The following is a 15021-nucleotide window of genomic DNA, read 5'->3' as shown; positions in this document are numbered from 1 at the left end:
GATCTAGCTTGCAAATAGATGGAATAATAAAACAGATTTACTATTGTAATTATATATAGAATGTTTATTTTGTTAACCATGTAGGTAAACTTTCCTTTATGACTTTTGATCTAGTGTGTAAGAAGATATGACAACAAAATAGAAATACAGTGGTACCTCGTATAACGTACACCTCGACTAACGGACGCTGCGGACAACGGACTTCCCAGCATAATTGGTGACTGCTCCATGGGTGCGTTCTTTAATAGCGGTCACTCTGTGTCTCCGCTACTACGGGAGTGCGCTGCTGTTTGTAGGCATTTAGGAACGACAGTGAAAGAAAGAAAGATGGCGGCGCCCACACTATCAATAGTATTGTGATGGAGGAATCTATAATTCTAAAATATGAGCTTTCAAATGCAAAAGAAGGGTCCCAATTGTAAAATTTAACCATAAAATGGATTATTTGTTGAAAGAGCATTCAAAATAGCCTCGAAAAAAAATTCGTAAAGATACTTACATCACCGCATGCGCTAACTCGCGCTTTCACAATTTCTAAATTCTCATTCATAAAACCACATAATGGACCCAGAAACGAAACTATCTGAGCCATGGAGGATGCCATGTTGATTTCCACCGTAAACTGCTGCTACAAGCGGCTGTTTTTGCCGTTCGACGGCACGCACTCCCACCGGAATTTAGGAACGCGTTCCGCAGGAATTTTTAAATGGATGTCGCTCGCGCAGAGTTACGCGGAGGAATAAAAGAACGCACCCCATGTTCAATTTTTTATGATACAGTATGGTTATTTTATGCTGCGGAACGAATTAGATGTTTTAACATGTATTTCTATTGGAAAATGTGTTTCGTATAACGGACGTTTTACTTAACAGACATGCACCTGGAACGGATTAAGTACGTTATACGAGGTACCACTGTACTATTGTCTGTTTTGTTATCCATTTTCATTCTTTATCCTTTAGGTGAAATGTATAAAAAGATGGAATAAGAAAACAGACTAACTGATGTCTTTTTTGTTATCCATGTTGTTAATTCTCCCAAATGTATGAATACATATAAAACAAATCAGACAAATTAACTTCTATCATTATCTATTTTGTGTCCTTTTTTTTGCTTTTTCAAAACATGCTTCCAAAAACTCCAAGTCCTTGTTTTTTCATTAAATTCCCAAAGGGAAACCTTTTTTTTCAAGAATGGAGCAAACAGTTTAAATGCCTTTGCTTCCTTATTGCAGATAATCAATGAAAATGGCCTTGTGCATGTGTCATTCATCCTTGCACGATTTCAACAATCAGTGTCTTGTTGCTCATGGATAACAAAACTGAAAAGCATTCATTTCTCAAGTGAGCTTAAATAAAGCAGATTTTCTCGTTATTCTTTATTTTTATAACTTTATTCACAAAATCATTTATTTTTCATTTTAAATGAATTTATATTTTCAATATTATATGCTTAAAAATAACAGTAATGAAAATATTAACAAGCAATATATATCATGAAAGCACAGTATTAATATACTTTCAAAATGCATTATAAAGATAGAATTAATGACACACTATAATGATAAGTTGCTCACCAATAACTATGAAATATGGAAGCTTTTTTCATTGATTGGGCATTATTTATATCTTCCCTAAGTTCTTTATGATAGCCATCATTCTGTCAAAAAAATTTGTTGAATCAAATCTTGCCCATCATTGATATTAAATCCTATGATGATCACTGTTCAAGACAGGCAAAACAGACTGAACAATTCCAACATGAATCTATTTTAACACTTTAGAATTTATTATCATAGTTATAAATTACATCAGCATTAAACATCCAACTTTTGTTTGGATGGGATATTGTGACAATTGTTAAAAATATACAGAAAAATGTAAGCTGTAATTATTTATATAAGATAAACAAAATTACTGGCTTTGGATCAGAGCTATTCTGAATTTTTAACCTCCTCCCTCTCATCCAGTATGGGTGTCATTTATGGACAGCCCCATAGTATGTTTTGTTCAAAATTTTTTAAACATCATTCTTATTTGATTGATTTTTTCCTAGGTATGCCTGATGTTGAAATAGGTTTAAATGATCTTACAAGACAAGGTAAAGAAGTTGTAGGACGATATGATATAATTCCTGTAGTTACAGAAGAGTGGATACGATTAGAAAACTGTGAATTTCATTCCTGTGTTCTTCAAGAAGAATTTGAAAATAACCGTATTATCAAGTAAATATAAAAAATTTATAGCATAAAATTTACATAGGATTTATTTAATATTTGAGATGATTAAAATTTTGGAAATAAAAAATTAAAATGTTTATTTTTCATTATTTAAGTTGAATTATGAACATTGTGGTATAATTTCACTTCATGTCTAAACTGAAAGACAGTAACAGCAGACTAAATTTTTCATGTACTTAATTTTTCTATCCATTCAGATTTATATTAATAAATTATAATTAGTTTATAGGCTATTTAAATTGTAATATCTGCAAAATTTGTTTAAATTACAATGTTATAGTTTATTATTAGAGAATAGTATTAAAAAATAATCTTGATTATAAGAAAACTGAATTATGATATAATTTAATTACAGTACTTGATACTGAAAAGCATAATAATAGAATTTGAATTATGGATATCAATTGTATGATTAATACTATGCTTTATTAGAACTTTGGTATCATCTTATTATTTGAAAAAATATTAAATTTTTTATATAATTTAATGTATTTTAAAAGGTTTATATATAACAAGCAAAGCATGAGATTATAGCAGTAGTTTAAAATACTTTTTAAAAAGACATATTTTGAATAATTTATTTTAAATTCAACTACTCAAAACTGGGTATGTGTTAATAAACACTACAAATGTAACCAATATCCAGCAAAAAGAAGAAACTATAAGAAAGCAAATGTTTTCATCCATGTTTAATGGATATCGTCAGGCTAACTGACCTTTTCAGTTCTTAAAACAAACAGAAAAATTATTAGGAATAGATGATTGCCATCCATGTGTTAAAAGAGAGGTGACAGGAGAGAGGGAGTTTTAACAACTACAAAGGTCAATTAGCCTGATGATGCCTGTTACATATAGATGAAAACATTTGCTTTCTTATAGTTTCTTCTTCTTGCTGAATATTGGTAATATGTGCAATATTTATTAATTTATTTTAATACTTATTTTAATTACAGTATTAACAGAGTTAGAGTTTTAAACTTTTAACAATGAAATCAAATTGACTTTCTAGAAACATAATGTGAATTAAATTATAATGATTCAAAAAAGAATAGGTAATTGGTATGTATTATTCTTTTACTATGGGACTTCTAAATAGCAGGGAAAGATAGATGTGCAAATAAAAGTTTTCTCAAAACATATATCTCTTCTTAATCCAATTATTTGATGATGATGATATCAAGATAATGTAAACTTAATTACATTGTTTAATTACTGCACTTTTGTTGTATCTATTTTATTAATAAAATAAAAGCGTTGAGAATAATTTGTTTTGTGTTTTGTAGTATATTATATGACAAGACTTGATATGATATTTTGTTATATCTTTTTTCTAAAAAAACTTAGCTTATTAATATTCATTAAAGCAATATTTTGTCTTGGAACTTGTTTGTACAACATTCTTATACGAAATTTAATAGTTTGATAAAAAAAGTTAATTTATAAATTTATTTATCCAATTTATCCTACATTCCTGAATTTACAAAATAAATATTTAATCTAGTCAATATTATAATTAAATGTTTTTATTAGATTTCATCCACCTGACGCTTGTTTGTTTGAATTGATGAGATTTCGTATTCGTCCTCCAAAAAACAGAGAACTGCCTTTGCAAGTAAGATTCTACAGTTTAGAATTTACTATTCAATTTGTAATATTTTAGTTTTTTGGATATTTAATATATTTTATTTAAATAATGATTATAGTTGAAATTTATACATACAATAACAATAAATATATTTAATTACATTATATATTCATATTGTAATAATATAATTTTAAAATTTATTTTATTGTAAATTTACATTTGATAACAGATATATTAAATCATGTGTTATATTAATATTAGTGAAATTATTACAAGAGTTGCTTTTAGCCCTTGATATAATTAAATTAATTAAAATATCTACATACTTATGTAGTTATTTTTTACTTATGTTCACCCTTTTTTGTTTTTATTAAATGTTTTTACTTTGATTCCTGAGCATTTGTGCTCATCACTGATGTGATAAGTCCTTACTATTATCTGTACTATTGTAGATATTTTAATTAATTTAATTAATATTAGTATCAACCATAATGTCATTATAGATAAAAAAACACTATTGAACAGTTAATTTTATGCTAACAGTATATGATTTTAATATTTCCATTTAGCTTTAAACAGAGATTATACATCAGTAGTCTGTGATTAAAGTCAATCTCTCGTTCATTAATATAGATGTATTCTGTATAATTTTTTAAAAAATTATCTTTATTTTTGTCATATTATGAATAACAATATTAACAAACAGAACTATATTTAATGAATAATAGCAAGTGAGAACTTTTCATTGAAACTTAAAAACTTTATATATGTTTGAATCTATCTTATTCTGTTCAAGAGCAGTAGCAGTTCATGATAAGCACTGTGAAACTACATCACCCCAAATAAAAATAAAATTACAAAATAGTCTCTCAATTTTTATTACATAGTAATTATATGAATTATTATACACAATTAAAATTCATTTTTTTAATCAAAACAATATACAAAATAAAAACTATTCTATTGCCACAGGTCCTCCTGCACTGCACTCAGTGGTGCAACAGACTGTAAAAAGAGGCATCATACATTATGCAAGAAGCTTTAAACTATGATTTAATATCAGATCAGTGATCCCACAAGGAGCACTGGTTGCAATCAGAACTAACTTGGCCTTGAAAACAAGGAATATTCCTTGCTTTCTAGGCCAAGTTTTGGTCAACATACCACAAAATTGCATGGGACTATGGACAAATATTCATTAGTTTTTTTTTTCTATCATTCATATTTGCAGAATAGGCTAGAAGTTGTGATTTTCTGTTGTTTGTTAATAATGGAATTTAGGACCTCTTTGGGGATTAGGAAAAGGGCAACCCAGACAAAAAAGGAGGCATATGCCCCAAGTGTCCCAATGTACAGGCACTTCTTGACTGCACTGTTTCAAGAATTAGTTACTGGGTCAGAGCAGAGATGAAGAATACCCCATGATGTATAAATGTTAATATGAAAAAGACAAAAATTTTAAATCTTGAATTAATTTATTTTCAGACTGCATTATATATGTTTCGACAAATATCCTTTGTGATTTTAAACAGGCATGAAGTCACTGTCTATGGTCATGTATACACATGGCATTGCTGTGACTAGAAAGCAAAACTCATACTGTATTTTTCCAGCATGTCAGTCTATCCATGGGAAACCATGAAATAAGATATTTCTGTATGGTTATACATCCCTCTCCAGAGAACGCATAAAAAAAGTGAAACAAGTTACATCAAATGGCATCAAAAACTGCAATTATATGTTTAATTTCTGCATTTTGTCTTTTTTCTAACAACATAAAATACTTGTGGAAAAAATTTTATGAAGATTAGTTTTAATTAATATGATTATATGCAATGTTGGATCAGTTGAGATTAATCTGTTATTTTTTCATGTCATTCGTGATATTCAAAAAATTATTTCTTTTCAATTTTGATGATTAAGTGGATTTTCTTGTTAATTTTATCCAAAAAATAAAATTAAAATAAAAACTCCAAAAAAATAAATTAAAACAGCTTAATTTACAATAATCATTCTTAGAAATATTATAAAATAACTTTTTCATGCATTGTGGTTAGCTAATTGTAGAAATAAGGTGTTTGTGCTGAAGTGGGTTTAACTGTTTTGGCTAAAATATAGTTGTTAAAGTAGTATTGGCTACTCTCTCTAAACATATAAGCTCTCTACTTCACACTTGCTTTTACTGTCATTTGGTGTTCTGCACAATGAGACTTTCTGCAATACAAAAAATAGCAATTCCATGGGCTGTTCTTTCTCATGATACCAATATTCAGTGTGTAATATCTACTGTTATACAATTTATGATCATGGAGGATATTTGTGGACATACTGTATGTATGTAGTATGTATGTATATATATATATATGGCAATCTTAAAATATATTTATATTGAATTTGTGTATCATCAGTTATGTGAAACTTATTTATGAAACTTGCATATCATCAATGAGTTTCAACAACAATATACTTACTTACAAATTAGTTTTATTTAGGCACATACACACGTATGAGCCATTCACAAGCCAAATCAATTAACTCCACATTTCGATTTTTTTAAAATTTTAGTGTGAAAGCATTTGATATACTCATAACTTTTTATATTCATACTAAGTTTTCCTAATAATAATGATCAATACCACTTAATTTATTTATTTCAGAAGCCAATCTAAGTAACTCTATACTGTAATGTTAAAGCTTTGTAGATAATGGTAAATTATAATTTACCATTATTACTTTATTTACTTATATTACTTTGTCACTTTTCTCCACTTTTTGTTCTATGGAGTTTTATCAATTTAGCAAGTAAGCGGCACATATATATAATTTGTTTTGTAATGTATATATAGTTTGTTATGTAAACTAATAGTTGTTTCTCAGTACTCCATATTACACAGCCATGACTTGCCACTGTTCAAGAGATAAGTTCCAATTGAGAACTACTTCAAAAATATAATTTTCCACTTAGGTGTTGTGCAGTGGTGTGCCATGACATTTGATGATAGGGAAGCTGTGTTTTTGTAAAAAGCCGTCTTCCAGGGGCAATCGGTTAATTGCGTCTAGGGTCTAGACGTAATGGTCTAGGGTCCATTATCAGTAATGGTCTAGGGTCCATTCGTACGTGCATGGTGGCAGAAGAGACAAAGACAACAAGTATCTGACAAAAACCGTTTATTTTAACATGAATAAACACACTATGTACAAAATTGTTTGCTTTAAGACAATCAACTGTTCGGACGTCCTGGGCATCGATGTGGTTCTTCGATGGTCGATTGAAGGTGGCCCAGGAACAGTGGCATTGACGAGTCTGTAAGGCACGGGGAGACTTCGTCCGTTGGAGTCGGGGACACGTCCACGAGTAAGTCCGAAGTGGCATGGGTTACAGGTTGGCACAATAGACGAGAAATTGTTTTTTTTTTTTTTTTTTTTTTTTTTTTTGCGCCATGTGTAAACACGGCGTTTTGGTTATTCGGAACATTAACTGAGTGCCAGGTGTCCTCGATTGTCGGAGAGTATATCAATCCCCGTTCTTTCTTTCATCCATTTCAATTGGTCATTCTCCCTCAATCACGCTTCCCGAGTGGTTGGTCCCTGGTTACTAAACGTAACGAGACTCTTACCTGGAGTGCGAGAAAAATCAAAATCAAAGATGAATTCGATCTTCCACCAATCATTGGACGACTTCCTTCTGCGATTTATGGTTTCTGCCTGGCAGTTTGATATAAACAATGGGTGTCCGACTACAAACGACTTTTACCTATGTTTTTTTAAACTAATAAATTTTTCTCTAAATTAACCGTTTTTTCGCATCTTTCGTGACAGGTCAGACCCATCCGGTACATCATATTTCCATAAAAGTTTTAAACAAATACTGGAAATGATAAAAATAAACAATTTATGTATTTTAGTTCTAAAATACAAATAATACATACATAATACAAATTGATATGATACAAACAATGATAGTTTATAAAAAATTAATAAAACAAGTTTTTCTAACTCTATTCGGCAATTTTTTCCGCAAAGTCGTTAATTACTTTATCATAAAAGTCGCTGGTCGTCGACTCCATCAACATATTTGAAAGCTTTTTTTCTATCGAAAGCAACGCTAGCGACCACAATCTTCCACCGACCAAGTGTTCCTGGCCAATGTATGAATTTGCTTCGTGGTCAAAAAACTCTGCTCAACAGAAGCACTGATAGATGGTACTGTAAAAATTAATGATATTAAATCATATAATTCTTTTAGTACATCTTTGTTCAGATCGACATTAATTATAATATGTTTTATGTCTAAGAGTTACTTGTCAATATAGTCTGGCCACAAATATAAATATTGCGATTCACTACGTAATTTAGATAAATCAAAAAATTTTCCATAAAATTTACTTAATTTATAGAATTAAAACACGCTTGGAAAACTTGTTTTTCTTAATATTAAAATTATTAACATCTAAAAGTGATAAAAATTCTAAAGATTTTATGTCTGAAAATCTGTCAATATAATTACAGTATAATTAAAAGAAAATTATAATTAAATATAACTTTGCAAAGAAACGTACATAAAAATAACATTGAATACTCTTTACTTTTTAAATCTTAAACAATTCACTTAGTCAGATAGCTCCCTACCAGTGGCTAAGAGATAGAATCGTTGGAAACATTACACGTGTGTAGCTTCCACCAGCTAAACCGACTGAGGTTGGTGCTCTGTAAAGCTCATGCGCCAATGCCCACTGGCTGCTTTACACCATTCAGTTATTCTCGTCCTGAAAGCTGTCTTGTAAGTGCTTCTATTCTGCCACAGACATTCGAATATGCAATAGCAATCTTATCTTTTTTTCATATGTAGTATAGAAATTTGTAATAAGATAGATAATGCAGTTATAATAAAATATTAATTTTAATTAATTCAAAGTACGTTAAAATATGAAAATTTATATTTTAGAAAATACAAGGGAAGCAGCACTTCCATCGCTTCCAATGACGGCACACCACTGGTGTTGTGTTAGCATGATGTTAGCTATAAGCATTATACAGTATTTTACACAGTATTTTATACAGTATAACATTTACATTGAGGCATTTGTCCTAATGCTGTGGGGAGGGAACACCTTGTATGTAGAACTCTGGTTTCTGTGTGCAGGACTCCCTTCAGACTACATTGACTACTTCATTATCTGATGAAAACTTTCCAAAGTTTGAATAACTAAAACTTGACATAACTTTGACCATTGGCAGTAGCACTCCTACACACCTGCAGACACAAGATTACAGAATTTTCAAGAATTTTCTAATTTTAACATATATCTAGAATATAAAACTCAAAAAGAGGAAATAGCATATAGTCAACTGATTTATAGAAAATGTTGCTTTGTAAGTAACAATTCCATAGATAAATCCCAAAATAGAAAATACTAATAAAACTAATTTTCTGTATGTTTCTAGTGTTATTTTAGTTTAATCCTCAAAAACAGATAATTTGAATTTTTGATAATTCAAACATTTTTGGATTCTCTCTGCATTAAGATTAAAATGATTCTTATGTTTTTAAAACTTGAAAATTTGTCTGGGTTTGAGTTCATTGCAACTTAATAATTTTTTACAATTTACTTCATAAACAAATGTGTAATTAAATACAGAACTAAAAAAGTTTGCTTTTCATTAGTTAAAAGAAGCTAATTTATTTATTTTTTACAATGAGAAAAATTTTTATTAAATTTGAATCACTGCAGTTTTACACACAAAACAATAAGCAGAATTATGAGAATTTAATCCTCATAAGTTTCTACTTATTTATTTATATATTGATAAAAAGAAGAAATCATTTTAATATATATTTAATTAAAACTCATGACAAATATAACACACTATTTAAGTATTTAAATTTATATAAAATTTTCATTTTAGGTAAAAGCAGTCATGTTAGTGACAAAAGCAAGAATTGAATTACGTACAGATGTACTTGTTCCTGGTTATCATGGTAGAAAACATGGACAGATTCCTTGTGAAGATATTCAAATTAGGTTTCCCATTCCCGAATGCTGGATATATTTATTTAGAGTAGAGAAACATTTTCGTTACGGATCACTAAAAGCTGCTGCTAGAAAGCCAGGAAAAATAAAGGTAATATAATTTTAAATGATATTAATTCACTTGTGCCAGTAAATATAGGTGGTGTATGAGTCGACCAAAATGGCTGCCACAAAGGGTATAGCATGCTTGACAATGTACGAGAGTTACCTGTGTGTTGTCTTTTTAATAACTTTTCTCTCTGTAGTCAAAACGTTTTATTCGCATTTGTATCCGACATTAATCCTAGTTGATTTCGTAGTTGTTTAAGTCACTATGATTACACTTTGTGACATTTTAGAATATGTGGCTGATTGAAAAAGATGTCTTACAGAAGGAGAGGAAATACTAAAACTGATAACTTCACATCTATCCAGCTCTTTCTCAGCAAACAATTCACTTCAGTTTCCCACAGCTAATTTTGCTTAGCTTAAAATTCTTTTATACAAATGTTTTCACACTAATATAGGCCATCGTCAGGTTTAATATTATAAATGTTCCAAAATGGAACGTACTGTTTTCGAATATTTTACATATTTAAAATTCAATAAAATAATTTAACTTTAAAATGAAAGAAGTGTGTATATTAAATAAATAAATAAACAAATAAAACATAGAAAACAAAGCTAAGTAGAAAGAAATGGTTTAAGGGCTTTTAAGTGTAATTCTTTTTTCTATTATATATTTCCACGCTGTTGGAAGCGCATTAGCATCCATAGCATTTAGGCAATGGTTTTTCATTTTACTTTTATAAATTTCCACCTTTTCCATCTCCAACGCAATGGATAGAGAGTGCACCGTTTAGCCTCTTCCCATTTTACAATCGTTCCTTCAGTCTGTGCTATAATTGATAATATTGTGCTGTTGTGTCGTTTGTCAACGTTTATCAAATGCTCTTTTTCTTGTAAAAATCGAGAATGATCTATAAAAGAGCACCTAATATCTGTAGCTTGCTACGGAATGACAAAGACAGCGTAAAAAATGAAGGTAAAGCTGGGGTATATAAAATTCCATTTGAAAATCAACGATTAGGAATCAAAAAAGATTATGTGGGTATGACTAGAAGAAACCTGGCGGTACGCCAGGTTTCTTCTAGTCATACCCACTTTCTCTGCTGGCATTACGCAAAGAGTCATCACGCTATAACTCTAATCATTTCCATATCTGCTTGAGTCTTATCCATGTGCCAAGTAGGTACATCTGCGGTAACATACATACAGTTTTGACAAAGGACACAACACAATATTAGCAAGAGTGAACACTTTCTATTCTAACAAACTACTTTATACCCATAGCAGCCGCCATTATGTAGTTTGCACTAATACCGCTAGGTGTCAGATCTATTGTTGGCACAAGCGAATAGAGTCGAAGAATAATGTAATTTTCTAGATATTTTCTTGGTTAATTTTAGGATAACAAAACTTCTTTGAAGACTTTTTTTTTTATTTAAATCTGTTGATTTTAAATATTATTTAAAAATCTATATTTTGCAAAATATTGACTGAAAAATACTTTTGGAAGTTCTGCAATATGCAGATTTGCATATTATATCTAACTTTTATCATGAAAATATGGCATAGTCTGTTTTGAGTGATTAACAAAATTTCTTCAGACAACCTTTGCTTTCATATTTTAAGCAAATATAACAGTATATAAGTTTTCTGTTATTCACTAAAGTTTGAAATACACTGACTTAGAATGTGATGACACAAATATGCATCTAACTAGGGTTTCTAAGTTTTAAACTTTCTTCCAATTTTTTTATTTGAAATTCAGTTTTAATCATCTATTTGGTATAAAATCAATAACGATTTTAATAAGCATCAAATCAAAATGAAGTTACAAATTATACATACTCAAAAATTTCAAGCAAATATATATTAATTAACAGATATACATATCAGTACATGTTACATGCTATTCATTAATGAATACATCAATAGATAGTACTAAAGTATTAGACTCGTTTCTCAATACATATTAACATACAGAACATTAAAAATGTTCAGAACTTATGAGAGACCCCTAGTTACCCCTATCTCATCCTCACTAAAGCTGTTACAATTTCTGAAAAATCTGGGATTACATTAATGAACATATTATTGTACAAAATCCACATTCACAATAATTCGTGTGCATATAATATTTGTTCTCCAGATATGTGTAGCTTTCATGAATTGTATGTATACAATACATGATCTAAGTATGAGAAACTTGTTTATAAGTGTGCTGTCCTTTCATCTGTGGAAAAGAAAATACATAAGTCACATGTGTTAGCTCTAACAAAGCAATGTTTGTTCAGCACTATATAGTTTATCTTTGCATTAATTTGTGAACCTGGTAACAGATAAAAACCTAGGGTCTTAGTGCAATATGTATCCAAATAAATTCCTATTTGCAGAATATTAGTACATCAGATTATTACATAACAATTCTGGATTACTATCTTTTTTTTTAACTAATCTCAGTAACAGTACTAATGTTACAGTCATTGCAATCATGTTGCTCATACAAGAAATTTTATTTAAAACTTTCCTTATTGACTATGTAACATTCTATTATTAATTTTCTACTTTCTCACAGAAAGTAGTCTGTCATGCTTGATGAGGAATTTCTCTAGTAAATTAATAAAAATCTGTTGGCATTTGCAATTGACTAGCAAACAATCCATATGGCATTTTCATATAGAAAATATATTCAGATGCACAAAACACACAAACAACATGAAACTTAAAAGTATATATATATCACTATAACTTTCAGTGTAATTTTTCTATATTATATCCTAATAGCTCACTATTATAATATTTAGCTTGCTATACTGTTATTAATACTTTTAAATATTATAATTACAGTTTCAGTCAAAAAAATTTCTTAGGCTACTTTACTGACTTTACAGTTATTGTTAAATAATCTCAATTACATATTTCTAATACAGATTTCCTAATTCATAATGTTAATTTTGCCAAAATTCCATAATAGTTTAATAAAAATTGGAATATATTTGGCAAAATGATTTCTATAAACTACAGGCATTTGATTTGAAAGACTACATATTATTCACAATTAATTCAAATATTAAAATATTGCTAAAAATAAAATTTTACTAAAATGTTAAATTTTTTTATGGCCTTATATTTACCTTACCTTAAATTTAACCCACTAAAGAATATAACTAAGTACAATTGCTGTTCACAGAGCACATGCAACAATAAACAATATTCATTGTTTCATTTTTCTTGTTTTTCTATATTGGGATTCTGAGAGTAAAGAATAAAGAATATTTATGGAAAGGCATATTTTGAATCCTTGTGAGTAGCAATTAAAAAAAGTAATGAGTAGTCATTTGTACTTCACTGTAGACTATTGAAAATCTATTTGAGAAATGATTAAAAATATAATAAGGGATTTTGTTTTGCATGCTTCAACTAATGTTCATATTAGTGTTTTCAGGCATATGTATAATATACAAACAAACCATTTGTTAGTAAAGCTTTACTCTATTGATAATTCAAATGTAAAGTAAGATATGATCTTAAAATATATACAGTATTTAATTAATTTATGATTTACTTCTTACTAGTTTGCATTCTAAAATCTGATTTTATATTATTGAATTCTAGTATTAGAAACTATTAAAATACTTTAATAAGAGGAATAAAAAACACATTGACAGTGTTCCATGATCCATTTAACATGTAGAAAACAGGAATTTATATTGGGTTGTTTGGAAAGTAATTTCATTTTTTCCATAGAAAAATAAACGCAATATTCTTATAATAAATATTTTATTAAATTATATATTGACCATTTTGGTCAAATGCCTGTTGTCATTGTTTCTGGTAGTAGCATGATTTCACATCCACAAAAGTTTTGATCGTTGTTTACAAAAAACTGATCCAAGTGATTTTTGACATTGTCATTTCAAGTAAATGTCTTAGTTAAAAAAAAATTTGTATAGACCGGAACAAGTAATAATCTGTGTGCCCAATCTGGCAAATATGGTTGGTGTGATAACACATCCCATCTAAGCTATAACAGTTTCTGACGAGTTACCAAACTTGTGTGAAATTTGGCATTATCATGGTAAAACACTATACTTTGTTTGTTGATCAATTCTGGCCTTTTCTGTTTGATGATATTACTCAATTTGTTTACTTGATGGCAGTACACTTTCAAATCAGTTGTTAAATTGTCTGGTAAAAGCTCAAAAACAAATTTCTTTAAAATCCCACCATAGAGAGCATCTCTCTTTAATAACATGTGGAACCCATATATTGAGCTTTGAAACGAAACCAATTTGTTTTAAGTAATAATAAACAGTTCAATTTAACAGATTTAATCTCTTAGTGATTTCACATGTTGTTATACGGCAGATTGCTTCAATCGGTACCTTTATTTTGTTTTCACTGGCTTCAAATGGCCATCCAGAATGTGGCGTATCTTTGATATTAAAATTGCCAGAATGCAATTTTGTAAACCAGTTTTGGCACTGTCTTTCTCTCAACACATCTTCTCTGAACATGTACCACAATTTTTTTCTTGTTTGAACAGCATTTTGGTTTTTTAGTTATAAAAAAGCAAAATAGGCCGAAAATGATTCTTTCGATTTTCCAAATTTGATGGGACACCGCAAAAAAACAATTGTACAGAATCAAACAAAATTTTTTACAAATAAGCCTTAAAATGTCAGCTGTTGAGGTATATAATGAAAATGTGGTTTAAAATAAAATTGACTGGTAAAAATACATCTAATTCCTCTGGTAATAAAAAAACGAAATTACTTTCCAAACAACCCAATAGTTAATAAAATCAAATTTGTTTTTCATCTTTGAATATTTTTACTATTCCAGCTGTTATAATAGAGGGAAAGTAAGCAATCAGACAAAAAATGACCCTCTAAGATTTTTACATTTTTGGATTTAGGACACCTTGAAACATCAAGAAATGCAAAAAAATGTGGGGGGTTTTTCTGTGTGTGTGTGTAATTTTGTTAACTTACTTTAAAGTTTAATAACTCCTATGTCTTATGTCCAAAATTTCTGAAATTTTGTAAGGTAGTCTGTGTATTAGGGGGACTTCCACCACAGTTTATAATGGCGGTGATGTGTTTAACAGGTGAGGAAGA

General features: G+C 29.2%; 1 protein-coding gene across 5 annotated transcripts in view; it reads left to right on the top strand.

The window, feature by feature from the left end:
- LOC136981826 (protein stoned-B) overlaps window positions 1–15021 on the top strand; it is a 96477-nt gene that overhangs the window by 71673 nt on the left and 9783 nt on the right. For all 5 annotated transcript variants that reach the window (XM_067278205.1, XM_067278202.1, XM_067278201.1 and 2 more), the window contains exons 5-7: window positions 2056–2224; window positions 3770–3851; window positions 9732–9947. In XM_067278205.1, coding sequence (XP_067134306.1) covers window positions 2056–2224; window positions 3770–3851; window positions 9732–9947 — 467 coding nt within the window. The remainder of the gene's footprint in view (window positions 1–2055; window positions 2225–3769; window positions 3852–9731; window positions 9948–15021) is intronic.

Source organism: Centruroides vittatus, unplaced genomic scaffold (genome assembly GCF_030686945.1).
Source record: "Centruroides vittatus isolate TY-2023 unplaced genomic scaffold, ASM3068694v2 contig_796, whole genome shotgun sequence".
Classification (NCBI taxonomy): Eukaryota; Metazoa; Arthropoda; class Arachnida; order Scorpiones; family Buthidae; genus Centruroides; species Centruroides vittatus.
Note: the sequence above shows the minus strand (reverse complement) of the source record. Positions and strands in the feature narration are given on the sequence as shown.